Source organism: Oryctolagus cuniculus, chromosome 7 (genome assembly GCF_964237555.1).
Source record: "Oryctolagus cuniculus chromosome 7, mOryCun1.1, whole genome shotgun sequence".
Classification (NCBI taxonomy): Eukaryota; Metazoa; Chordata; class Mammalia; order Lagomorpha; family Leporidae; genus Oryctolagus; species Oryctolagus cuniculus.
The window spans coordinates 85,860,259-85,885,563 of record NC_091438.1 but is presented as its reverse complement, the minus strand read 5'-3'; the positions used below and the strand labels follow the sequence as shown (position 1 = coordinate 85,885,563).

At 46.0% G+C, this 25,305-nt stretch overlaps 1 protein-coding gene and 1 long non-coding RNA gene across 3 annotated transcripts in view; one reads left to right on the top strand and one right to left on the bottom strand.

Moving 5' to 3' along the window:
- Window positions 1-19,917, top strand: part of LOC103350133 (uncharacterized) — a 43,339-nt gene extending 23,422 nt beyond the window's left edge. Inside the window, exon 2 of the long non-coding RNA XR_011390599.1 lies at window positions 19,585-19,917. This is a non-coding gene — a long non-coding RNA (uncharacterized lncRNA). The remainder of the gene's footprint in view (window positions 1-19,584) is intronic.
- Window positions 19,918-21,357: 1,440 nt separating this feature from the next.
- DDAH1 (dimethylarginine dimethylaminohydrolase 1) overlaps window positions 21,358-25,305 on the bottom strand; it is a 293,268-nt gene continuing 289,320 nt past the window's right edge. For both annotated transcript variants that reach the window (XM_051856303.2, XM_002715885.5), the window contains exon 6: window positions 21,358-24,683. In XM_051856303.2, the coding sequence (XP_051712263.1) occupies window positions 24,567-24,683 (117 nt within the window). In that variant the 3' untranslated portion in view covers window positions 21,358-24,566. The remainder of the gene's footprint in view (window positions 24,684-25,305) is intronic.

The window sequence follows — 25,305 nt, the reverse complement described above, 5'->3', positions numbered from 1 at the left end:
AGTTAGCACTTTGCAGTCAACAAAGTACTTCAGACACACATACTTTGACCTACATCACAGCCTTCTTGTATTATTACAATTTCCCTTATGTTGAAGGATGAAAAGAAGGAGAAAGGAAAGTATAAAGGGGGCCAGAAAGAGGGAAGTAGGAAGTGAGATAAGACCATGGGGGCAGAGCCTGGGGCCACCATGTACAGATGCTCTTGGCTTGCCCTGCAGAATCATCTATGGTGGGCTGGAGGATTGTGCTGAGTCACAAAGGGCATAGGATCCTGGGGTGGATGCTTGGTGCACTATGAGAGAGCCTCGTTTGAATCCTGGCTCCTCTGCTTCTAATCCAACTTCCTTCTAATGTGCACCCTGGAAGGCAGCAGATGATGGCTCAGGTACTTGGATCCCAGCCACCCATGTGGGAGATCTGGATGGAGTTCCAGGCTCCTGGCTTCAGCCTGGCCCAGTCCTGGCTCTTGGGGACATTTGGAGGAGTAAACTGGCAGATGGAAGATCTCTCTTTGTCTGTCTGTCTGTCTCTGCCTTGAAAATAAAGTGAAAATAAAGAAGTAAAACTTAAAAAAGAGTGCATAATTGTGAGATTATTGCCATTTATGTCTCTAATTATAGCAGATTTCAAAATCAGCTTACACAACCAACTTAGGCAACAGTTCTGCCACTCAGAAAGTCACATTGTCCAAGTCTCATGTCCAGGTTCTGGGCCTTGAAAATCCTACTGTGTTAGCACTGGGGTCTTTTCTGGGGCTTTTGGTGGGTAGGAATGACCAGGGTAGAAGAAAAGATCTGTTTCTCAAGTACTTCCAGCATACCACCCATATGCAGAACAGTGATGTACCTGTTATCCTCTGAAATTCTCTTGGTGACCCGTGTGGCAGATGTCCACTGTCCTCATTTCATAGAGGAAGCATTTGAGCCTCAAAGAGCCTAACTGACTTAACCAGTCCAACCCTGGGGTCAGATGGCATCTGAACTCTCTAGGAGGGACAGATCATCAAGATGAATGAAAGGAGTTAGCAGAAGAAAGGCAAATACTTAAGACAGGCATGAAATGGGTAGCGAGGAAGGTACAGACTGTGGAGTATGAGGTTGGACTTTGGAATACCAGGAAATACATGTGAATACATATCAACAGATTTATTGAGGTTCTAGCAATTCAGTGAAGAGTTTGCCCAAGGAGAGAACTGCTCAATAGGAAGTGGTGCTGAGAAAAAGCCACTGAGAGGCAGCAGCAGCCACATTGAGAGCAACTACTCACATAATGAGACGGAGATAATATTTTGCTTTGCATGTAGTATGAGAAATGACCAATTTTCATGGAATGCAAAATACAATTACAGTTCTATGGATGTGTGGTATTTTGTGAAGTAGATTGAGATAAACAAGTAGATTTTTATTGCTTTTATTTTGAGGATTTAAACATATTCAGAATTATAAAAAATGTAGTAGAATTACACATGCCCATCATCTTCTTTTAAAAAATATTTATTTATTTATTTGAAAGGCAGAGTTACAGAGAAAGAGAGAGGGGGAGAGACAGAGAGATCTTTCATCCATTGGTTCACTCCCCAAATGGCTGTGACAACAGGAGCTGGGTCAATCCAAAGCAAGGAGCCAAGAGCTTCTGAGTCTCCCACACAGGTACAGGTGCTCAAGCACTTGGGCCATCTTCCACTGCTTTCCCAGGTGCATTAGCAGGGAGCTGGATTGGAAGTGGAGCAGCTGGGACTGGGAATGGTGTCCATCTGGGATGCCAGTGCTGCAGGCAGTGGCTTTACTAGCTACACCAAGGCACTGGCCCCCATGTGCCTTTATGATTGAAATTTGCCATTCATTTTTAAAACTTTTATTTATTTATTAACTTGAAAGGCAAAGAAACACACAGAGAAAGACAGAGTCATAGAGAGCTGTTCATTCCCCAAATGCCTGCAACAGTGAGGGCTGATCCAGGCTAGAGCCAGGAGCCTGGAACTCAATCTAGATCTTCCACGTGGGTTTCAGGGACTCAAGTACTTGAGTCAACACCTACTGCCTCACAGCAGGAAGCTGGAATCAGGAGGGGAGTTGGGACAGGCTCCCTGCTGTGGGATGCAGTCATCCCAAAGAGGGTCTTAACTTCTGTGCCAAACACCCACCCTAACAGTTGCCATTCTTTTATTTTTTAAAGATTTGGTTAGTTATTTGAAAGAGCTACACACAGAGAGAAGGAGAGGCAGAGAGAGAGAAAAAGAGAGAGGAGAAGTGTTCCATCCACAGGTTCACTCCCCAGTTGGAGCTGGGCTGATCTGAAGCAGGGGCCAGGAGCTTCTTCCAGGTCTCCCACATAGGTTCAGAGGCCCAAGGACCTGGGCCATCCCCCACTGTTTTCCCAGGACATAGCAGAGAGCTGAATTGGAAGTGGAGCAGCTGGGACTCGAACTGGCGCCCATATGGGATGCCAGCACTGCAGGCAGAGGCTTTACCCATTATGCCACAGCGCCAGACCAAGGTATTTTTCAAAGGATGAAATACGAATGGCCAACAGACACATAGAAAGACGCTCAGGATCACTGGTCATCAGGGAAATGCAAATCAAGACCACAATGTTTCACCCCACCCCAGTTAGTGTGGCTATCATCCAAAAATCAAATAACAAATGCTGGTGAGGATACGGGGAAAAGGTACATTAATACACTGTTGGTGGGAATGTAAACTACAACTATTATGGAAGACAGTATGGAGATTCCTCAGAAATCTAAAAATAAATATACTGTAAGACCCAGACATTCCACTTCTAGGAATTTAACCAAAGGAAATGAAATCAGCATATGAGTTATCTGTACTCCGATGTTTATAGCAGTTTAACTCACAATAGTTAAATTATGGAATCAACCCAGATGTCTATCAACTGATGACAAGTTAAAGAAATTGTGTGTGTGTATACACACACACACACACACACACACACTTATGGAATACTACTCAGCCATAAAAAAGGAATGAAATTCTATTATTTGCAGCAAAATGGATACAACTGGAGATTACGCTTAGAGAAATAAGCCAGTATAAAATGACAAATATCACAATTTGTGGTAACTAATATATAGAAAACAAAATAATGTGTAATGTATAAGAACAAAATTGGCATTTTGAGATTTCATTATTGTTTGTAGTCCTTGTCCATACTCTTGAAGAACAGTGGTTTTTCTACTCACTACTTGTTGAATCCTTTCTTTGGTGGTGAGTTAAGCTTGTGATTATAAAGAAAACTGAAGATGCTGGTGCTGTGGCATATTGGGTTAAGCTGCTGCCTGCAATGCCAGCATCCCATATGGGCACTGGTTCAAGTCCCAGCTGCTCCACTTCTGATCCAGATCCCTGCTAACGTGCCTGGGAAAGCAGCAAAAAATGGCCCAAGCGCTTGGTACCCTGCACCCACGAGAGAGACCTGGAAGAAGCTTCTGGCTCCTGGCTTCTGTCTAGCCCAGCTCCAGCTGTTATGACCATTTGGGGAGTGAACTAGCAGATGGAAGATCTCTCTCTCTCTGTCTACCCCCTACAACCCGGTAATTCTTTCAAATAAAATAAATAAATATTAGAAAAAAAAACACTGAAAGTATGTCATCGTAAAAATTAAAAGAAAAATGAGGAGAGAGGCAAATTAAAAAAAAATTAAAAACAATTTTTTTTTTAGTTGCTTTTAAAGTGCCAGGCCATACAATGGCAGAGAGGCCAGGACACTGGGTAAGGAAGTCCGGTCCTGCTTTTCCCCAGGAGCGAGCTGCGGCCCAGCCACAGCTACCGCCCCGATCCTGTGGAAAATATCAGGTGCACTGGCCCAGCGGGGGTGATGGGCTCCCTACTTGTGTGATGGCAGCAGCTCCCCTCCCTCGCACCCCAGCTATGTTTACTTTGAGCCCTGGAAGTGCGTGTTGTTTTCCTCTGAATCCCTGAACACCAGCCCATGTCCCCTCAGAGAATCCCCATGGGAACCCTCAAGATTTCTTTGAATTTGGTGGCCTGCTGGTTGGGATTCTAGCCACAGTGCTTCCCTTCTAGGACCTGGATATTGGGCCTATTTTGGACATGATAAGTGGGTGGGGACAGGCTATGCTGCATTAACCAAGAGAACAAACAGTTATTGTAGATATTTATAAAATTGTCACAGAAAACCCCAGAGATGGGTGCATGGCCCGGGGGGGCGGGGTCCAGGGGGCAGCCAGGCTCTTTCTTGCTACTTCTGCCACTCCAGGAGTTGCCTTTGTCTTTAAGGCTGCGGCTGGCTCATAGAACCGGGCCTGGCTTTCTGCACAGCACGGGGGAAGGCAGAAAAGGAACAGAAGTGCATCTGGCTTCTGCTTCAGGGCTGCGACTTGTAAACCACTCCCGTCCCCTCTAGTCACATCCACTGGCCTGCACTTCATCCTATGATGTAATTAGCTGCGAGGGAGTCTGGGAGATGGAGCCATGCGCTGGGCAAACTTTCAAGGGCCTGTTACTGAAAGGAAGCGGGGAGAAGGAACCCAGCTGGGCAAACATCAGCTTCCATCACACACTCTGCTAGCCTGCCTCCCATCGTGCAAGCTGCCCTGGCACCCTCAGACCTCCCCCTCCACTCCCAAGCGCCCTAACATTGTGCCTCTTTTTCTTTTTCTAAAGAGATTTATTTATTTATTTACTTGAAAGGCAGAGTAAGACAGATGCAGGGGGGAGAGACAGACAGACGAGGGTGGGGGGATATCTTTTATCCACTGGCTCACTCCCAAATGGCTGGAACAGCTGGTCCAGGTTGAAATCAGGAGCTGGGGACTCCATCGAGGTCTCCATGTGATTGGTAGGGGCCCAAGTACTCAGGTCATCGTCCATTGTCCTCCCAGGCACATTAGCCGGGAGCTGGATTGCACTTGAACCAGTGCTCTTATGGGGTACCAGGATGGCAGACAGCAGCTTAACCTGCTGTGCCACATGGCCGGTCCCAAGGCAGCCAGCCCCTCTTGAACTGAGTGGGACGAATGAAACCACGTGTGGACCATTGTGGAAATCTTTCAGGTCCCATGGCTGGGAGGGAAAGTGCTTGGTGGAGTCCAAGTGTGGCAGAGCCTCCACCCAGCAGGGGCCATGGCTTCATCGTCCTCACCTTTGTCTGCTTCCTCCTCTACTTCCTCATCTTCATCCTCTCCAGCAGCTTTAGCACTGTTTTACTGCCATCATTATTGTTTCTACCAAGGCTCAGAGTGGCGGGCCTGACGCTATACTGTTTGTTGTAAGCATTCCATGAGCCACTTTGCACCAGAACATCTAGCTTGGTGCCTGGCAAACAGAAGGCATTCAACAACTATTTTTATTGCTTTAGCAGAGGAGGAAGCTGAGGCTTAGAGAAGGCTAGCAGTTTGCCAGTGTTGGCTCCACAATTTCCATGCAAGGGTACTTTTGTGGAAAAATGGAATTAAAACATAAGTTTATTTTGGTGCAAAATTTAATAAACAACTCATGTATGCTTTTCTCAGAATGTGTGTTTTGCATGAACTTTTTGAAGACCCTCTGTTCCTATAAGAGGGGCTCAGGGTGGTGATGGGGTAGTCACTTGTCACTTTAGAATGCATCTTGAAGCTGTGTTGACATAAAACAATGCACACCGTGACAACTTAGATTGTGTATAACAAAAAATGCTAAAATTTTCTGATATGATTCTATTCATAGAACAGGCCCCCCATATCTGTAGGTTCTGCATTTGAAGAATCAACCAACAGCAGATAGGAAATATTCAAGAAAAGAAACATTCCAGAAAGTTCTAAAAAGCAAAGCTTGAATTTGCTGCACCCTGAGTGCTGAATTCATAGGAATGATGGGACGTGCAGTCCCTCCCAGCTGTGGCTTCCCACTATGTCACAGGTTCTCGGTCTCTCTCCAGGCTCGTCTGCCTCCCAGCTCATTTGGGTACTCTGTAGTTAGGTCTACAATGGTTGCATCTGTACTGAACCTGTACAGCTTTTTTTCCCCCTTGTATTGTTCCCTAAGCAATACAGTGTAGCAGCTACTCACACAGCATTTCCATTGTAGTAGGCATTAGAAGTAAAAGATGATTAAAAGTCTCCAGGAGGCTGGGCATAGGTTACATGCAAATACACCCAGCTGCAGATTTTGGTGGGTACAGGAGTCCTGGATCCACTCCCCCATGCTCCTGAGGGGTGACTGTGTCTTACATAAGATCAAGGCCATTTCAGGGTCCCTCACAATGGTGATTATTGCAGCTGTTTGGGATACGCTGGGAGTCCGAGGAGGTCATGGGTGTGGGATGGCCCTCTAAGCTCCCCTGTCATGGCTTAAGCTAGACGATGACCGCGCCAGGCTCTGGGAGCTGTTCTGAGTCCAGAGCCCATGTCTCTGCCACTATGGGAGTTGGCAGAAGACAAGAGTGCCCTGAGCGATGGTGTGCCCTGAGCAGCAGGGGGCTGCCGAGCGCCCCCTTCCTCTGGAGGCTTCCCGCCCCTCCCTGCCTCTCCCCGGGCCCCTGGTGCTGGCGCTGGTGTTCAGCCACAGGTAGATGTGCCTCTTTACCTCCTCCTGAGCAGCAGAGACTGAGGAAGTTGGGCTGGGTCTCTCACCTTTTCCTAAATTGTCTGGAAACCTTTCTCACAGCATCACAGCGAATCTCCCGTCAGGCTCAGGGTTTCGGGCTGGGACAGCCTTCATTTGATAAGAACCTCCATCCTGCCCCGGAAGGGCCTCAGGTGCTGACACAGGCTCCTCCCGGCAGACTGCTGGCTGTCGCCGCAGGGGTCCTATATGTTTTGACAGTTTCTGGGTAACTATGGTGACAACAGAGGCAAAGCTGGGGGTTTGCAAAGGTCTCTGATATTGGTCCGAAGAGCATGTCAGACAGTGGTTTGTAAACTGAACAAACAGTGCTGTTGAGTTAGCTCCCGGGCACATGGCCGGCGGGTCCCACTCCCTCCCTCAGTGTTAAGTACATGAGTGTTAAGTACGTAAGTGATGGCCCCATTCAGCCCTCACTGAGCATCTGCTCGGGCTCAGACCTCGCACAGCTCTGGGAAGGCAAGGACCCGCGTGGCTCTTGCTGGAGGAGCTCCGTGCCCCAGCAGGACTCAGGTGTATAATGAGACGACTACTTCACGTTGGGCCAAATCTCTGGGTGGTTACAGGTGTCTGTTTCCTCATTTCTCATACGTCCTGAGCGCTCAGTACTTACTGCATTAAGTCTTGCTCTAGGTACTGGGGATCTGGTGTAAGGACAGGCCATTCAGTTGGGCCTAGGGTGAGAGCAGTCTGGAGGAGTATGGCTGACAGAGCAGTATGGCTGACAGGTGCTATGGCCACACGTGATGGCTGATTTTCTGTGTCAACTTGACTGGGTCACGGGGTGGCCAGATATTTGCAAAACACTATTTCTGGGTGTAGCTATGAGGATGTTTCTGGATGGGATCACAGGGGGTCACCCCGGTGAGTAAAAGGAGACTACCCCTCTTCCACTGTCCCCCCTCCCATCCCATCCTCCCGCACCCTCCCCATCTCCTCTTCTCTTTCCCACCTTGTCTTTCCCACCCCCTGCTGGCTTTCATTATCCTTAGGCTCTCTCCTTGCTCTTAAAACACCTGTTACCAGGTGAGGGGCACCTGTGATGGGAACGCTCATCTTTCCCGCCGAGACGTGAATAAATTCTCTCGAGAAGTAGTTTGGCTGCCCCCGCCCTGGTCCGGGTTTAGGTGATTCCTTTTTCCTCAAAAGAGAACAAGCCCTTAGCTAAAACGCCGGAGCTCTGCAGAAGGAAATGTGGGTGTGGGCCTCAGCGGCCAGCCCCTGGCTATGAAGGCTGCGGACCCCGCCAGCTCCCAGAGCCTGTGACTCCGAAGCCCCTACCGACTCCCGCTCTGCTTTCAGTCGAGGGCAGAGGCCAGGCCTCCGGAGCCGCTCAGGCCGGGCCCGGGAATGGGTTTCTGAGGCGACCCGGCTGCTCCCCGACCAGGTCCTGGGTGGGCTCCGTTTACCAAGAGCGTAAAAATGGCTCCAGGTGTCGCCACAGCGCACCCACCGGGCGGGGCGTCTTCCCCTAGGCCAAAAGGCCGGCTGGGAAAACGCGAATTGACCACCTGAGGGCGCTGTCACCCCACAATTTCTCTGCGAAACCGGGGCCCGCAAACGGGGACGTCCAGGTTTCCTTTGTTTTTGAGGTCAAATCAAAGGATGCCTCAGGGGGAGAGGGACCACACACACATACACACACGTGGGCGCGCACGCGCCTGCACTAGTATAGAAAAGCAGAAGCAAGAAAGCACTACACATTTTGAAATGCTTGATGCGCTGTCTGTTCGAAATTTCAATAGGGCACCTGTTTCCGAGGTGCAGCATAGACTCACGCTGGAGTGCAGACTGTGCTGTGGAGCAGCGTGGGGACAGAATCAGGGCTGATCCCAGTGCCACACTCAGTGGCCCTGGGACTTTGCCCAGTGGTCGAGCCTGCCTGGGTCAGTTTTGTCACTGGCTTCTTGGAGCACTTGTGAGGTTAAAGGTACTTAACACCGATGTCCTGGCACCCCAGAGCTATAAAAGGGGGTGGCGGCAGAGTGATTTACGAAATTAAAAATAAAAAAGACCAAGAAGGCAGCAACTTTTTGCAGTCTGTAACAACTGCAGATGGAGGCTGGTCCGGGAGGGAAGGTGGGCACTTGGATGAAACAGGGGTACCCCTTGGACTTGACCAGGCCCGCCCACCAGAAAGGCTAATTTGACTTCTCCCTCCTTCTTCTCTGTTAAAGGACTGCCTTAGTGTTCTGCTCCTGGGCTCACCTGGCCAAGACAGGGTCTGTCGGTTCTGCTCTCAAACTTGCTGCCGGGAGCAAATAGGACTCTCATCTCCTTATGCTTACCCTCTCCAGCTCAGAGGGACTTAGCAAGGGCCACGCGGGCCCTGGGGTTGCCAGTAGAAGGGACTTGGTGTGCATGGCAGTTATACACACTTGAGTTTTGGGAGAAAAGATAAAGGAAATGTTTTCTTCTTTTTCCAAAAGGCTATTATGGGAAGAAGCATTCCATCAGCAATTATCACATAGCACTCCTTGGAGTGTTGAGCTCTGCCAATGCATTGTAACCACTGAAGAAGAGCAGTTCCAACTGAGGGCTAAGGTAGTTTCGGGAATGGCAGTTTCTGAGTTTTGTACTGACAGGTGCTGGTGAAAAGCTGATTTATCCCATTCAGTAACACAATCGGCCACATTTGTATGGCACTGCATGGAGTGCCAAGTCCTTTTATACACATCCTCTCTTTGATGCCCCAACCTCCCTTTGAGATAAGAAAGACAGAAAGAGTGTTATTACTGTAAAAACAACCTTATTGAGGAGTGCATATTCCAAACCATTCGCCCATTTAATGTGTGCAATTCAGTGGTTTGGGCATATTCACAGATAAATGCTGCCATCACCACGCAATTTGCAAACATTTTCATCACTTCAGAAAGAAACCCCTGTCTTTTTGCTATCATCTCCTTTATCCCTGCCTCCTCCCCCACACGTTCTAAGCAACCATGAATCCACTGTCTCTAGAGATCCACCTGTTCTGGACATTTCACATGAATGGAATCATCCATAAGCGAGCTTCTGTGACTGCTTCTTTCATTTAGCATACGATTTTTAAGGTTTATTCACGAGGTAGCATGTTCAGTATTTTGTTCCTTTCTATAGCTGAATAATTTCTCATTGTATAGGTTTTTTCATTTACCCATCCATCAGTTGGGATACATTTGGACTGTTCACATCTGGTGGTTATTTTGAGTACTGCTGCTGTAAACATTCACTTATATGTTTTTGGTGGAGTTATGCTTTAAGTTTTTCTTGGGTGTTGGACACATAGGAGTGGAATTGCTGGCTCTGATGGTAACTCAATGTTGAAATGGTTGAGGAACTGCCAGACTCTTTTCTGAAGTGGCTGCATTGTGCGTTCCTAATGGCATAAGTAAGGGTCCTGATTTCTCCACATCTTTACCAATACTTGTCATTCTCTGAGGATCTGATACTGGCTGTTCTAGTGATGTGAATCAGCAACTCAGTGTGACTTTGATTTGCACATTCCTGATGACTAACGATGTCACACATCTTTCCTTGTGGTTATTGGCTGCTAGTGCATCTTCGCTAGAGAAATGTATCTTCAGGTCTCTTGTCCATTTCCAAAGCTTGTCTTTTTTGTTACTGAGTTGTAAGAATTCTTTATATATTTTAGATGTAGCCTCTTTATCAGATGTATGATTTGCTAATATATCCTCCCATTCAGTGCTTGTCTTTCTACTTCCTCTCTGGCATAACAGTTTTCAAGATAGCTGACTTCCAACTTAAATTTTTTGTCTTGCTCATATTTTTTGTTGTCATATCTAAGAATCCACTGCCAAATGTGAGGTCATAAAGGCTTACCAGTAAGTTTTCTTCTACAAGTTTTATATTTTAATTTTTACATTTAGGTCTTTGATCCATTTTGAGTTAATTTTGTCTATAAAGTCCCAGAAAGATCCAAATTCATTTTGTGTGTGTGTTTGTGTGTTGGGGGGAATCCAGTTGTCCCAGCAGCATTTGTTGAGGTGACCATTCTTTCCCCCACTGGGTAGTCTTGGGCTTTGGACACACAGATTTATTTATGGACTTCCAGTTATATTCCATTCAGCTATAGTAAGGTATTTCTGAAAGCTTATGGAAAGATAGGATTAAATAAGTTTATTTTGTGGGCAGGTGTTTGGTATGGCGGTTAAGATGCCAGTTGGTATGCCTGCATCCTATGTCGAAGTGCCTGGATTGGAGTTCTGGCTTTGCTCTCGCTTCCAGCTTTCTGCTAACACATACTCTAGGAGGCAGCGGTGATATTTCTAGTAGTTGAGTCTCTGTCACACACATAGGAAGCCTGGATTAAATTCTTGGGTCCCAGCTACAGCCCAGTCCAGTCATGGTTACTGTGGGCCTTGGGGGAGTAAACCAAAAGATGGGAGCTCTCTCTGTCTCTCTGCCTTTCAAATAAATAAAATAAATAACAATTTAAAAAATATTTAAAAAGTTAAGTTTATTTTTGTGCAAACATTTTGAAATCCATGCCCATAACACATAATACATAGGGATCTTAACTGGGGTCTTAACTGCTAGGCTAAATGCCCATTCTTATCATTGCTTTTGAATTTCTGATTTCTTCAATTTTGTTCTTCTTTTCAAATATTGTTTTTGCTCTTTGGGGCCCCTTGCAATTCTCTGTGAATTTTAGAATCAGTTTGTCAATCTTTAAAAAAGATTTATTTATTTGAAAGGTAGAGCTACAGAGAGAAAGGGAGACACAGAGAGAGCTATCTTTCATCTACTCCCCATCATCACTCCCCAAATGGCTGCAATGGCCAGGGCTGGGCCAGTTTGAAGCCAGGAGGCTGGGACTCAATCTGGGTCTCTCACATGGGTGACAGGAGCCCAAGTACTTGGGTCATCTTCCACTGCTTTCCCAGGTGCATTAGCAGGGAGCTGGATCAGAAGTGGAGCAGCTGGGATTCGAACCTGAGCTCATATGGGATGCTGAGGTCACAGGCCGCCAGCTTAACTCTTTGGATCACAACACCACCCCAAGTTTGTCAGTTTCTACAAAGAAGCCAGCTGGGATTCTAACAGAGATGATGATGGATCTGAATACCTATTTGGGGAATGTTGGCATCTTAATGACATTAAGTCTTCTAACCGATGAGTGGCTGTTCCATTTCTTTTTCTTTTTTCTTTCTTTTCTTTTCTTTTCTTTTCTTTTTTTTTTTTTAAGATTTATCTATTTATTTTGAAAGGCAGAGTTACAGAGAGGCAGAGGCAGAAGCAGAGAGAGAGAGGTCTTCCATCCACTAGTTCACTCCCCAGATGGCCTCAATGGCTGCAGCTGTGCCAATCCAAAGCCAGGAGCCAGGAGCTTTTTCCAGGTCTCCCATGTGGGTGCAGGGACCCAAGCACTTGGGCCATCTTCCACTGCTTTCCCAGATCAAAGAAGAGAGCTGGATCAGAAGTGGAACAGCCAGGACTTGAATCAGTGCCCATATGGGATGCCGGCACTGCAGGTGGTGGCTTTACCTGATGCCACAGTGCCTGATGCCACAGTGCCAGTTCCTGTTCCATTTCTTTAGAGCTTTAATTTCTTTCAACAATGTTTTGTAATTTGCAGAGAATAAGTTTTGCACTGCTTTTGTTAAATTGGTTCCTAAGTGAGAATATTTTTTCTTTCTGATATTATTGTAAGTGGAATTGTATTCTTAATTTCATTTTGGATTGTTCATTTGTAAGTGTACAGAAGCACAATTTATTTTTTAAAATATTGATCTTATATTCTAAAACCTTGCTGAGCTCATTTATTAGTTTTAATGATTTTGTTAGTGGGTTCTTTAGGATTTTTTTTTCCCATATACAAGATTCTGTCATCTGCAAATACAAGTACAGGTAGTTTTACTTTTTCCTTTCTGATCTAGAAGACTACCTTTTAACCTGTTTCTTCAAGGAGTCTACCCTTCTCCTCCCAGTTGCCTTTTGCCACAACCTCCCTGTTTTTGAGGGCACCCTTACACTTGAACTTTATACTCCAGCGCAAATGAAGCCAGCTCTCTGGGGAAGGTTTGGGAGCTCAGCCATCTCTCTGAAGCCATCCCTATAGAGCTGGGGCAGAGAGCATGGCCCACTTCTCTCTGAGAGACACATTCGTTTTAGTTGCTGGGTGCTAGGTGGAAGGAAGGCAGTACATTCTTTTTGGCTTGTGTCTCCAGGCTGGAATCCCACCCCAGGAGCCAAGGCAAGGGCATGCAGGATCCATGCATTCTTGTTGATGCCATGCCATCAAGGTAGACACCGCATCCATTAGAGGAGGGCAGGAGAAGAAGAGAACAGCCACCTGCTGACCACATGCACCCTTGTCCAGCAACACATATGCACTGGCAGGGGTGGGAGCAGGCAGAGTGAGCAATGCTGACGTTCTGCCCCTGACCGGGAGGGCGGATTCTCATTCGGATCTGCAAGGAGAGGGAGCCTTGTGTTCTTAGCTCACGAGTCTGGAGTGGAGTTTCTGTCCTACTGAACTGGGAGTGGGGAGGAAGGATGTGAGTCTTAGTTCAAATGCCATAGACTTTCAGTGATCTTACAGAGTTTATAGATTTTTCTTGTATAAATATCTTCATTTATTATATACATGCATGACCATTTGCAGAGATTTTTAAATGTTTATTTTCTAGAAATAATTTCCAGCAGTTTCACTCAGGAGGGGAGCTGCAGGACTCCTCCCACTGCCACGCAGGAGGTGGAAACCTTGGTACTGCCATTTGCTAGGTGACCACAGTGTTCTGTCCTCACCTCACCCAGCAAATGAGGACAGCCGTTTGGGAGACCGGGGCTGGTGCAGGGAAAAGTCATCAGGAGCAGAACAGTACGAAGACCTCATCATAGCATCGCGGTGCGGTGAAGGCATTCCTGTAGCACCGATGTTATCCACAGTAGATGTACCAGACAGAGCAACCTCTCTAGCCAAGCCTGCCCACGGCGGTCAGTTTCCACTGGAACACCCACAGGAAAGGGCGGCTCACTGCTGTCAGTGTATCCTGGTTGTTATCCCCATGAGCCACTTGAGTGCCTAACACTGAGGCAGCCCGTGCCTGGTGAGGTGGGTCGGATGGACAGAGAAAAGGGGGACACAGAATCCTAAACCACTTTATGTCAGCAGAAGGTCACAGGAGTGCTGCAAAAAAGCAACTCACTGCTTTGGGATGCCAGGTGCCCAAGAGACGGCTCTAATTTTAGAACGAACATAGTGCTTACTAAAGAGGTCCAAGACTCACGGGTTTGGAATGCAGCAATCTTTCACCCGCAGGCCACGCGTGCTCACGTTCTCTTGTTGGTTCCCTTCCAATCATTTTCTATATTGAGAGAGGGAGGGTCAGAGCATGGAATGACCACGTGCTGGAGGAATCTGCCGAGAGTTATGATTTAAATGCCAGTTTTGTGAGATACTTGGTGATGGCGCCCATCTGATGGTCGGAGAGCTCGTTTTCATCGTGGCATTGTGCTGACATCCTCTGTGCGTTCCAGAGTCTTCCTCTGCTCTTTTCTCCAGCGTTTTTGTGCTGGGAGACTGATCCCTGCTGGAGGCATCTCCTACACCCCTTCCATGGCATCTTGGGTTGTGCTCATTGTGTTCAGCCAATGGGGTGGCCAGCAGATCAGAGAGTAAACAGACAGAGGCTTAGCCCTTCTGCCCTCCTCTGAACCTGGTCCCTGGCTGGGGTTGTGCTCCTGCCTTCTCTGTCCCACACCCAGTAGCACAGTTCCCTATGCTCATCCCTTTGGGCCTGAGAGTGCTGCTGACAGCTGGCTTCTCAGTGTCACCACCCCTGTTTGTCCCCTGAATCCTCACACCCCTGAAACGCACCTTCATAAAAATCTCTGCACATGAACCCTATAAGGGTGACTTCTGTGACCTACCAGACTCCCGGTACCATCTCGCCCTGGGAACATTGTCAAGCCCAGAAAGGAAGAAAGTGCCCTGTTGCTGTCCTGGCATTAACTTGGTGGGGGGTGGCTCACACACCCATCTGGGTCCCCTGGAAACAAAACAGATGACTTTTTGTTCACATCCTGTCCTGGAATCTTAAGCTTCTGTTGGATCCACAAGTCAGTGTTCATTCCACAAGTTGCTTCTAGAAGTAGAAAAGCCAATGTTTCTACAAAGTTAGATTGTTGTTTGACATCAAAACTTGTTTGTTTCCTGAACTTTCCTTACATCAGTGTGAAATATTTAGAATCTTTGCACCCCTATGGGATGTAAGGCAATTTGAATGTGCAGCATAGAGCATCTCAGTTGATTCTGAACATTTGTCCTCTGAGTTCTTTCCGCAAAGTACTAATTAATCAACAAGTTTTCTTGTCCATGAGCAGGAGCTTAAAAATTACTTTTAAAGGGGGAAATGGGGATGATGTTGATTAAAAGATACAAAATATCAGTTATGCAAGATGATGAAGCCTAAAGATCTGATGCATATAGCAATGAGATTATAGTCAATGATTCTGAATTGGGATTTGCTCACAGGAAAGATTTTAAAAATATTCTCAAGACTCATGCACATGTGCACACACACAAAAAGATGGCAGCCATGTTAGGTGAGGGATATGTTAACTAATTTGATTATGGTGATTATTTCACATGAATATGTATATCAAAATGTCCAGTTCAGAGCATGCATTTAGCCTAATGGTTAAGATGCTTGTGTCACTTTGGAATGCCTGGGTTTGATTTCTGGCTCTGGCTTCAGACTCCAGCTTCCTGCTAGTGCAGACCCTGGGTGAAAGCATTGCTGGCTCAAATACTTGGCTCCCGCTACCTACACACCTGGAAGACACAGACTGAGTTCCTAGCTCCTGACTCTGGCTTAAGCCTGGCTGCTGGGGAGTGAACCAGCATTTGGGAGCTCTCTCTCTCTCTGCCTTCCTAATACAATACTAACAAGAACAAGCAAACCAAAAACATCAGGTGTACCCAGAGAGAGTGCCAATTTTGGCTTGAAGTACTTGAGTCCCTGCCACCCACAAGGAAGACCTGCATGGAGTTCCTGACTCCTGACTCTGGCCTAGCTTAGCCTTGGCTGTTGCTGGTGTTTGGGGAGTGAACGAGTGGATTGAAGATCTTGCTCTTTCTCTATTGCTCTACTTATTAAATGAGTGTGTGTGTGTGTGTATATATATATATATATATATATATATATATATATAAACAAAAAGCAAAAAACAAAAACAAAACCAGAAACAGAAAACCAAAACTAAATCAAAATCGTCTCTATCAAATCATATACCTTAAATTCTATCTGTACTACTTTAACTTATCAATTATAACAGTAAAACTGGGGGCAAAACTGAAGCATAGGAAACAAGCAGACTATCTGCTTAGGCCTGTGCTTTCCATCCCAGTTGGTTCTCTGTATTCACAGCTAAATTCTGTTTAGGGAGGGGCTTCCCAAAATTGAAAGACCCGTCTTTGCTGTTAGGCATTCATGTCACAGGCCAGCCCAGGCAATATTTTACCATCAAGTTCGCTGGCATACTTGTTTGAATCTTTTATTTATTTATAGAGACAGTAACATTTTTGGCACTTACATACTCTCCTAAAAGCCCGATAACCTCACTTATCTTGTGCTGTAAGTGGTCCAGCTTTCACTATGTTAACAAATGAGTGTTTGGAGGGGGAAGGGAGAGGGGAAATGTTCTTATCTGCCAACAGTTTCCTCTGCGAGTATTTTTGTGGGGCAGCCCAAGGAAACCTGCGAATTCACCATGGAAGCTGTCAGGCCAGATCAGAGACATCAATGATGAAAGTCCTGAGTTATTTCTGGAGCAGGTGATTGATGTTTCAAATAAGAATGACATTTTGATGGATCCAAACTTGCTGTGATAAGAGTTAATGAGGATAATGATGATGATAATGATATTTATAATATATCTTTCTTGCAAAGAACCCTTCAGTTTTTTTTTAATCTCATTTGCATTAAAAATGTCCCTTATGAGCAGGTGTTATGATGCAGTGGGTTAAGCTGCTGCTTGGGACCTCTGGCATCCAATATCCAAGTGCTGGTTTGAATCTCAGCTACTCTGCTTCTGATTCACCCTCCTGCTAACGTACTGGGGAAGTAGCAGATGATGGCCCCAAGGAATTGGGTCTTTGTCACATAAATGGGAGACATGGATGGAATTCCTAGCTCCTGGCCTCAGCCTGGCCTACCTGCTGACTGTTGTAGGCATTTGGAGAGTTTCAGTAGATGGATGATCTTTCTCTGTATCTTCCTCTTTTCTACCTCTGTCACTCTGCTTTTCAAATAAAACAACCCAAGTGTTTCTAAAAGTTCCTTAGGAGTTGGGAGGGGAAGGTGTTATTATCCTTTTCTTCAGGAGCGAAAATAGAGACGGAGTTAATTGCCAGGCGTTCAGGCTCCATTTTGATGGTAAGACGAGATGCTTAAATAAAATATTAAACTTGGAGAAACCAGAGAAACCTGACTCCTCTCCGTTCCCAGTCCTGCACAGCGCTGCCAGACCTAACTGTGGTGCACTGATCCCTGACCCAGGAGCTTCAGGGGGTCGCACAGACGGCCGACTTCAGTCCAAATACTCAGCTTGGGGTATTCGACATCCCAACCCACACTGTCTCACCAGGCTTTTGTACAATACTTGTCTTACCCTGTATCTCAGCCAATCAGATTCATTTGTTTGATTTGAGTACCCAGAGGGTCATCATACTAGTCACACTTTGTTCACTGTCTTCCTTGTCGAATGCAAATTCAGCAGGCACTATCCCCATTGTATCCCCAAGGCACAGCAGAAGTGACTGTCCTACCTCTGCCTGTGCACATGCTGTCCCCGCAGCTGCAGTGCCTGCATGCCCACCTCCACCTACTGAAGCCATGGCTGTCCATCCACTCCCAGCTCAAACCCCGATTCCTGCCTGGTCTCCCTGACTTGGGAACTGCAATGTTCTTTTACGTGTTTCACCTTCTTAGTCACTGTGCACTCGTGTGGGCCTCCTTTCCTGCCTGTCCTAGGACATCAGTTCTTTTTTTCAATTTTTTAAAAAGATTTATTTATTTGAAAGTCAGTTACTCAGAGAGAGGAAAGGCAGAGAAAGAGAGAGAGAGAGAGAGAGAGAGAGAGAGAGAGAGAGAGGTCTTCCATCTGCTGGTTCACTCCCCAGATGGCTGCAATGGCTGGAACTGCACCAATCCGAAGCCAGGAGCCAGGAGCTTCCTCCGGGTCTCCCATGAGGGTGCAGGGGCTGAAGGACCTGGGCCATCTTCTACTGCTTTCCCAGGCCACAGCAGAGAGCTGGATTGGAAGTGGAGCAGCTGGGTCTCGAACCAGCGCCCATGTGGGATGCTGGTGCTTCAGGCCAAGGGCGTTAATCCACTATGCCACAGCACCGGCGCCGGCTCCGGCCATCAGCTGTTGAAGAACAGAAGCTGCACTGCAGAGCCTGGCAGAGTGGGGCTTTGTCACCTGTGTCACTTTGCTGTGAGCAGCATTCCTCACTCAGCAAAATTCCCGCTTCCAGAGTCTGCAGCTTTCCAGGAGAGGGTATTTTCCCTCTTCCTTCATTTTTTAGAAAGCGAGGAGGGAGATGAGTTGGGGACCACATCTTCCTGTGTACAGGATCCCCCTGTCTCCTCGGGAGGGAGCACAGTCTTCTGGCGCCGAGACAGAGGCTTCCATTTTCTTTTTTCTTTCTTTCCTTTTCTTTTTTTCTTTTCTTTCTTTCTTTTTTTTTTTTTTTTTTTTGGACAGGCAGAGTTAGACAGTGAGAGAGACAGAGAGGAAGGTCTTCCTTCCGTTGGTTCACCCCTACAATGGCCGCTATGGCCGGTGCGCTGCGCCGATCCAAAGCCAGGAGCCAAGTGCTTCTCCTGGTCTCCCATGCGGGTACAGGGCCCAAGCACTTGGGCCATCCTCCACTGCCTTCCTGGGCCACAGCAGAGAGCTGGCCTGGAAGAGGAGCAACCAGGACAGAACCAGCGCCCCAACTGGGACTAGAACCCAGGGTGCTGGCGCCGCAGGCAGAGGATCAGCCTAGTGAACCGTGGCGCTGGCCAAGAGGCTTCCATTTTCCATTGGGACCAAAACCAGGTGTTCAGGGTGGTATTTGGCATTTTGCCTTTTTTGGCTTCATTGCCAGTCTACACAGTAGAGAGTGAATCAAAGCAACAACATCAATGAGGAGGTGCGAGTAAATCAACAACCTCCTGAAAGAATTCTGATTCTAGGCTGTGCATCTGGCGAGCATTCACACGTAGCTTCAGTTATGATAGGAACACATCAGACTGCACTACCTGGGGCTGTGTGAAGGCTTGTCACAGCACAGTTTTGATAGTGTAAAGCCCCCTGGCTAACAGCGATGTGGACATACTGACCATCTTTGATATAATACCCTGTAGAATTCAGAAAGGGCTGCTTCAGTAACCACATTGTAGGATATTCAGGGTTAGAATTGATGATGTAAATCTCCGTTTATGGTGATGGAGAGATATTACTAAAAGAAGGAAGCAGACTGCAGAGTAGCCTGATTATGTAAAATTATTCCATATTTATATCTAATCTATCCAGAGATGTGTATTTTCTGAAATATTAATAGTGATTATCTCCCTGGACCACTTGACTACATAAGTGCCACTGTTGAATGGAATTTGTATGTTCAGGGCTGTAAGCCCAACAGTGTGACTTGGAGGGCTTCCTGCAATGACTCTGAGTGTTGAGTGTTTACATGGACCATGGTGATATCCTAAAGAAAAGTGCTTTTATATTTGTAGATTATTTCATTGAACTATATATAAAATGGGTATCAATAAATGTATTTACTCAAAAAAAATAGTGATCATCTCTAGGTGACAAAATTTAGGACAAATTTTCTTTCTTTTTATTTTTACTGTTTGCGTTTCCTTTGGTACTGCTTGGATTTTGCCTTTATAGAGAGTTTTTTTTTTTATAATATGAAATAGGAAACAATACTGCTCCTTCAGTTTGAGAAAAATTGTTGGAAATAAAAAATGTTTGTTTTTTTTTTTAAACCTTCAGGGGTCAGTGCTGTGGTATAGTAGGTTAAGTATCTGCCTGTGGCACCACCATCACATATGGGCACCAGTTCAAGTTCCAGCTGCTCCACTTCCCGTCCAGCTCCCTGCTGATGGCTTGGGAAAGCAGTAGAAGATGACCCAAGTGCCTGGGCCCCTGCTCCCACGTGGGAGACCTGGAAGAAGCTCCTAGCTCCTGGCTTTGGTTTGGTCCAACTCTGGCCATTGTGACCATTTGGGGAGTGAACCAGTGGATGGAAGACCTTTCTTTCTGTCTCTCCTTCTCTCTGTCTGTGACTCTACCTCTCAACTAACTAAATAAATCTTTGAAAAGAAACTCTTTGTAGAATTGAAAATGAATCTTGATGTGAATGGAATGAGAGAGGGAGCGGGAGATGGGAGGGTTGTGGGTGGGAGGGAAGTTATGGGGGGGAAAAACCACTGTAATCCAAAAGCTGTACTTTGGAAATTTATATTTATTAAATAAAAGTTAAAAGAAAAAAAAAAACTCTTTGGGGCTGATGCTGTGGCGTAATGGGTAAAGCTGCTGCCTACAGTGCCAGCAACCCATATGTGCGCTGGTTCAAGTCCTGGCTGTTCCACTTCCAATCAAGCTCTCCAGCTCTCTGCTATGGCCTGGGAAAGCAGAAGATGGCCCAAGTCCTTGGGCTCCTGCACCACATGGAAGAAGCTCCTGGCTTCAGATTGGTGCAGCTCTGGCCATTGCGGCTGTCTGGGGAGTGAACCAGCAGATGGGAGACCTCTCTCTCTCTCTCTCTCTCTCTCTCTCTCTACTTCTCTGTAACTCTGCCTTTCAAATAAAATAAATAAATCTTAAAAAAAACCCTTTCTTTCAGTTTGGAGATTCCTCAGAAGCCTAACTATAATCCTGCCATACAACCCAGCCATCCCACTCCTTGGAATTTACCCAAAGGAAATTAAATTGGCAAATAAAAGAGATGTCTGCACCTCAATGTTTATCACAGCTCAATTCACAATAGCTAAGACCTGGAATCAACCTAAATGCCCATCAGCAGTAGACTGGATAAAGAAATTATGGGATATGTACTCTATAGAATACTATACAGCAGTAAAAAACAATGAAATCCGGTCATTTGCAACAAAATGGAGGAATCTGGAAAACATCATGCTGAGTGAAATAAGCCAGTCCCAAAGGCACAAATATCATATGTTCTCCCTGATCGGTGACATCTAACCAAGCACCAAAAAGGAAACCTGTTGAAGTGAAATGGACACTATGAGAAACAGTGACTTGATCAGCCCTTGTCCTGACTGTCGAGGGACAACTTACCACTTTATTCCTTTTAGTACTTTTTTGTTCTACTTATACCATTGGTTGAACTGGCTTCAGCCTGGCCCAGTCTTGGCCACTGTGGGAGTGAACTAGTGGGTGGAAGATCTCTCCTTCTCTTTGGTCTCTCTCTGTCACCCTGTCTTCCAAATAAAATAAATCTTAAAAAAAAAAAAAAAACAAAGCAGAAAGAAGAGATACCTTTTAGAAGCAGCACAGGTGAAATCCAGCTCTGCTGACCTGGCATGGGTCATCTGCACACTTTTCAAGTGCCTCCAGGGTAAAGTATCACTTCCAATGTCATTCTAACCCAAGTTTCAATGACAGTTGATTTTCAGGTACAGTTTTGCCAATTCCGTGGCCCACAGGACAAGAGAGAAAACACCCCATGTTTTGGCGGTAAAGAAATGATAACTTCCTTTCCCATGGCAATTTCTGTTGCAAAAAAGAGACCAATGCTGTGGATCACAGTACAACTCACACTTTATTCCATCATGATTGGTACACATGTAGGACCGGGACAGCAAGAGACTACAATCAGGGCAGAACTTCTCTGGACTAAAGGGCCATGGAAGGCATTACTGGTTTTGGCACACACAGTGGATAACCATATATTGGCTGGAACAAGATGGTCAGAAAAATAAAAGGCAGAACTCTAACACCAGGTTGGAATCGTGTCTGGATTCTATAGAATGTTACAGAGTAAATAATCCAAAGATTAACATGCAACTCTATGTAAGTCACATATTCCTCTACAGAGTATTGCCCTCCTTCGAGATGAAGAGATGGCCTTAGTAATCTGTTCACACCAGCTTAAAAGAACAATCAATACACATTAGAGAGGTCTGCCTTCTGATTTCTATAGCAATCCATCATTGATGAAGAGATAAACGCTAAATAATGTATTTTCTCTATATCACCCATTTGTTAAACTAAATCACACCAACCAATTCTGACTCAACTTTTACTTACTTAAATATAATCTGTTGTGTCTTTATAATGTCAAAAAGCAGTTCCTGCTAGTTCATCTGTCTTATAAATCACAACGGATAAGAGGGGAACCTATGGAAGAGATGTTTTTCCTTTTCAAAGATAGCTTATGCTGAGAACATCAAAGAAGTACTTCTATTATGCTACAAGTACTTTATGTTTTCACATCATCATATCACACAGGGAGTCCAAAGAAGCCTGGAAGGTCATGTTGTGGTGTGAGAGTAAGATGTGGAACAGGCACCCAGATTCAAAGTGATTTTTTGAGACCAAGAGGAGAGGAAAAGGTGCAAGGAAAAGGAAAAACGAAAGGCTGCTTTCTGCAGAGCAAATTGTTATCAAGAAAAATCTATTTACTTGCAATTGACTAAACATAATAGAAAACAGCTCTTAAATTTGGGGTGACAGAAGGGATGCTATGAAAATCGCATGCCAAGGCCGGTGCCGTGGCTCACTAGGCTAATCCTCCGCCTTGCGGCGCCGGCACACCAGGTTCTAGTCCCGGTCGGGGCGCCGGATTCTGTCCTGGTTGCCCCTCTTCCAGGCCACCTCTCTGCTGTGGCCCGGGAGTGCAGTGGAGGATGGCCCAAGTGCTTGGGCCCTGCACCCCATGGGAGACCAGGGATTGGATCAGCGCGGTGTGCCAGCTGCAGCGCGCCGGCCGCGGGGGCCATTGGAGGGTGAACCAATGGCAAAGGAAGACCTTTCTCTCTGTCTCTCTCTCTCACTGTCCACTCTGCCTGTCCAAAAAAAAAAAAAAAAATCACATGCCAGTTAGCCCAAACTGACTGACCGATGGGTTGCTTTTCTTGTGGTTGTTTTTGAGATGCTGAGTTTGTGCGGGGAGAAGTCCTGCTTTTGCCAATGTAGGGCTAGATTCAACCCAAAAGGGCAGCCCTAATTTTCCTTTATTAATCTCAGCATGTGGCTAACATTCATTCTCTCTGGTAAGAACAAATCATTCATCCACCATGGGAAGCTTTGAAATTTGACAGTGACCGAGATATGGTTCTATCACAGGATGCACATCATTAGATATTTGCATGTGCTATGGATTTTAAAGTTAAATGGCAAGGAACAGAAGGAGAAGAAATTTCTACAAATTTCTGCAGAAAGTCATAAAATAAGTAGAAAAGATAGAGCATGGTTAAGGCTGTCTTGGCTTTCTCAGGGGTTTCTTCTGGGTGCTAAGGGGATGATGAAATGAACGGGAGCCATTCTCTCTTGATCACCAACTTCGGGAATGTTTGACTACTAACACAGAGGTAAGCGGAGCGAGACCTGAAGTGACACCGCTCATCTCCCTGATTCTTAACCAAGGAGTCACAGGCAACACGGGAAAGGTGGAGACGACTAGGAAGTATGATAACATGCTTGAGTCAGCTGCCATTCTTGGAAAGTACCTGCTAGTAGGTGGATTCTTCCAGTTTTCAGATCTCGCCCTGCACTGTGGCATTGTTCTTTGTTAGAGATCGTGTTGGTTGAAAGTTGTGCAAGGTGAAGGCTAGGGAAGAAGGAAGTTTTAACTGAATTCCACAGTAACTCTCACAGGCATTTCCAAGGAGAGTCACCCATTGTCTGAGGTTGGTTTAAGCCCCGAGCAGGTCATTTCCTGAGTGGACCCTTTGGTGACCACAGAGCTGCCCCAGGGAGGGCCATTTTCTCTAGCTCACACTTGACCATTTTTAGATGTGATGTTTCTTGTGAAAGAAATGGCTTTTCTAGACCAGGATAATTAGGAGGGTGAGTCAAGGTGGAGAGAAAGAGAAATGGGCTGAAGGAAAAGGATAAGCCTTTCCTCTAAGGGCCTTTACAGCCAGTAATGAAGCAAAAATTCATGGCATGTGACTTAGAGACTTTCTAAGATATTTTACCAACAGGTGTTTCTACACTTCTTGATCTACGATCTCTTGGCAACTACCTGGTGCTGAATTCACCTTCCTAGGTGTGGTGCCCTACTTCTGGAATTTAGGTCGTGGGGCAAACCCTGTCATGATGTGCCTCTCTGTGGCTGACACTCCCCCCACACAGTTGCTCTGGTCTGGGTCACAGGAGGAGCCCGTTTGCCCATGGGGAGAGAGGGAGGGGGCAGAGGATATTGATGGCAGACAGGGTGCACCTGCGAGGCAGGTATCCAGGCTGCAAGACCCTGGATTGTATTCAAGATCAAGGTGGCTGTGATACAAATGCTAAAGGCAAACGAAAGTAAAGAGAAAAAATAGTGTCCAGAGTTCAGAAGAAAAAAAGAGGAAGCCAGGGAGAATCCATGGAGCAGGGAATTTCACAGGAACTGAACATGATTCATGATATAGAGAAAAAACCCAGCTTATCTGAATGATCAAGATATTCTCCAGAATACATTGGCAACGAAATGTTTTTCACACAGATAATACAAACACTAAAATGAGTGTTTCCTGTTAAAATCACATTCCAATGATTCATTAGCTCTATGTTTTCTAGGTTGCTTAATTCTTTTAGCAAATCCACAGCTTAGGTACCACCGTGAGGGAGAGGAAGGATGAGGACGAAGGACATGGAGAAATTAAACTTAGAATTCAATCTTTGTAAACAGAAGTTAGTAGCACAGTGGCACAGTAGATTGTCAAGGAAAACAACGGGAGTGGGGGCAGAGTCACGGGCCTTGCTAGTGCGGGCTCGCCAGCGACAAGGGCGGGCCTCTGTGCTCAGGAGTCGGCCTTCTTGTTAATTAACACCGAGCAGCAGGTGAGTAGCCCGTCCACCTTTTCCAGTTCAGAATTGCTCACGGGGATCAGCAGATGGTCCTTCAGTTTCTCATACACCTACAGAGGCAATCAAGGGAAAGGAAGAGAGGAAGCGTTACGTTTCTGCTCCTCTGCCACCCCCAGGATGGACAGACTTCATTGGGTTTGAGGGTCTAGGCTTCCCACTCATTTAACCCCAATAGATACACACACTGTAGACTCCACGCATGCCTGCAGCTGTCCTCAGGGAGCTGGCAACAACCAGTTACCTGCTAGCCCAGTGCTTTCACCTCCGAGCCAGAGATATGTCAGAAACGTGGGTGTTGGTAGACACGCCTGGCCTCTGCCGCTGTCAGGGCTAGCTGGAGTGACTCGTGTCCATCGGTGGCCACGTGCTCCTGCCGCCTATGACTGGCTCCCCACTTTAAAACCCTCTTGACTATACTTTAATGTTTATTTCCTTACTAACACCACTGGAAAAATTTTGACAAAATGTAATTTAGTGGAATATTTCGGGTCAAGCCGCTTTTAAATTACAGGTGTGAATTTTATAACGTCTTTTGACAGTAAAAGAAAGCATGTGTCAGAACTTCAAATTGCGGTCTGTAGATTTTTCTCTGATGATCAAACAAAGCTCTTTTGAAACAAGAGAATCACTTGAAAACACGACGCCTTAATACAACCTGCCATGTGTTTTTAG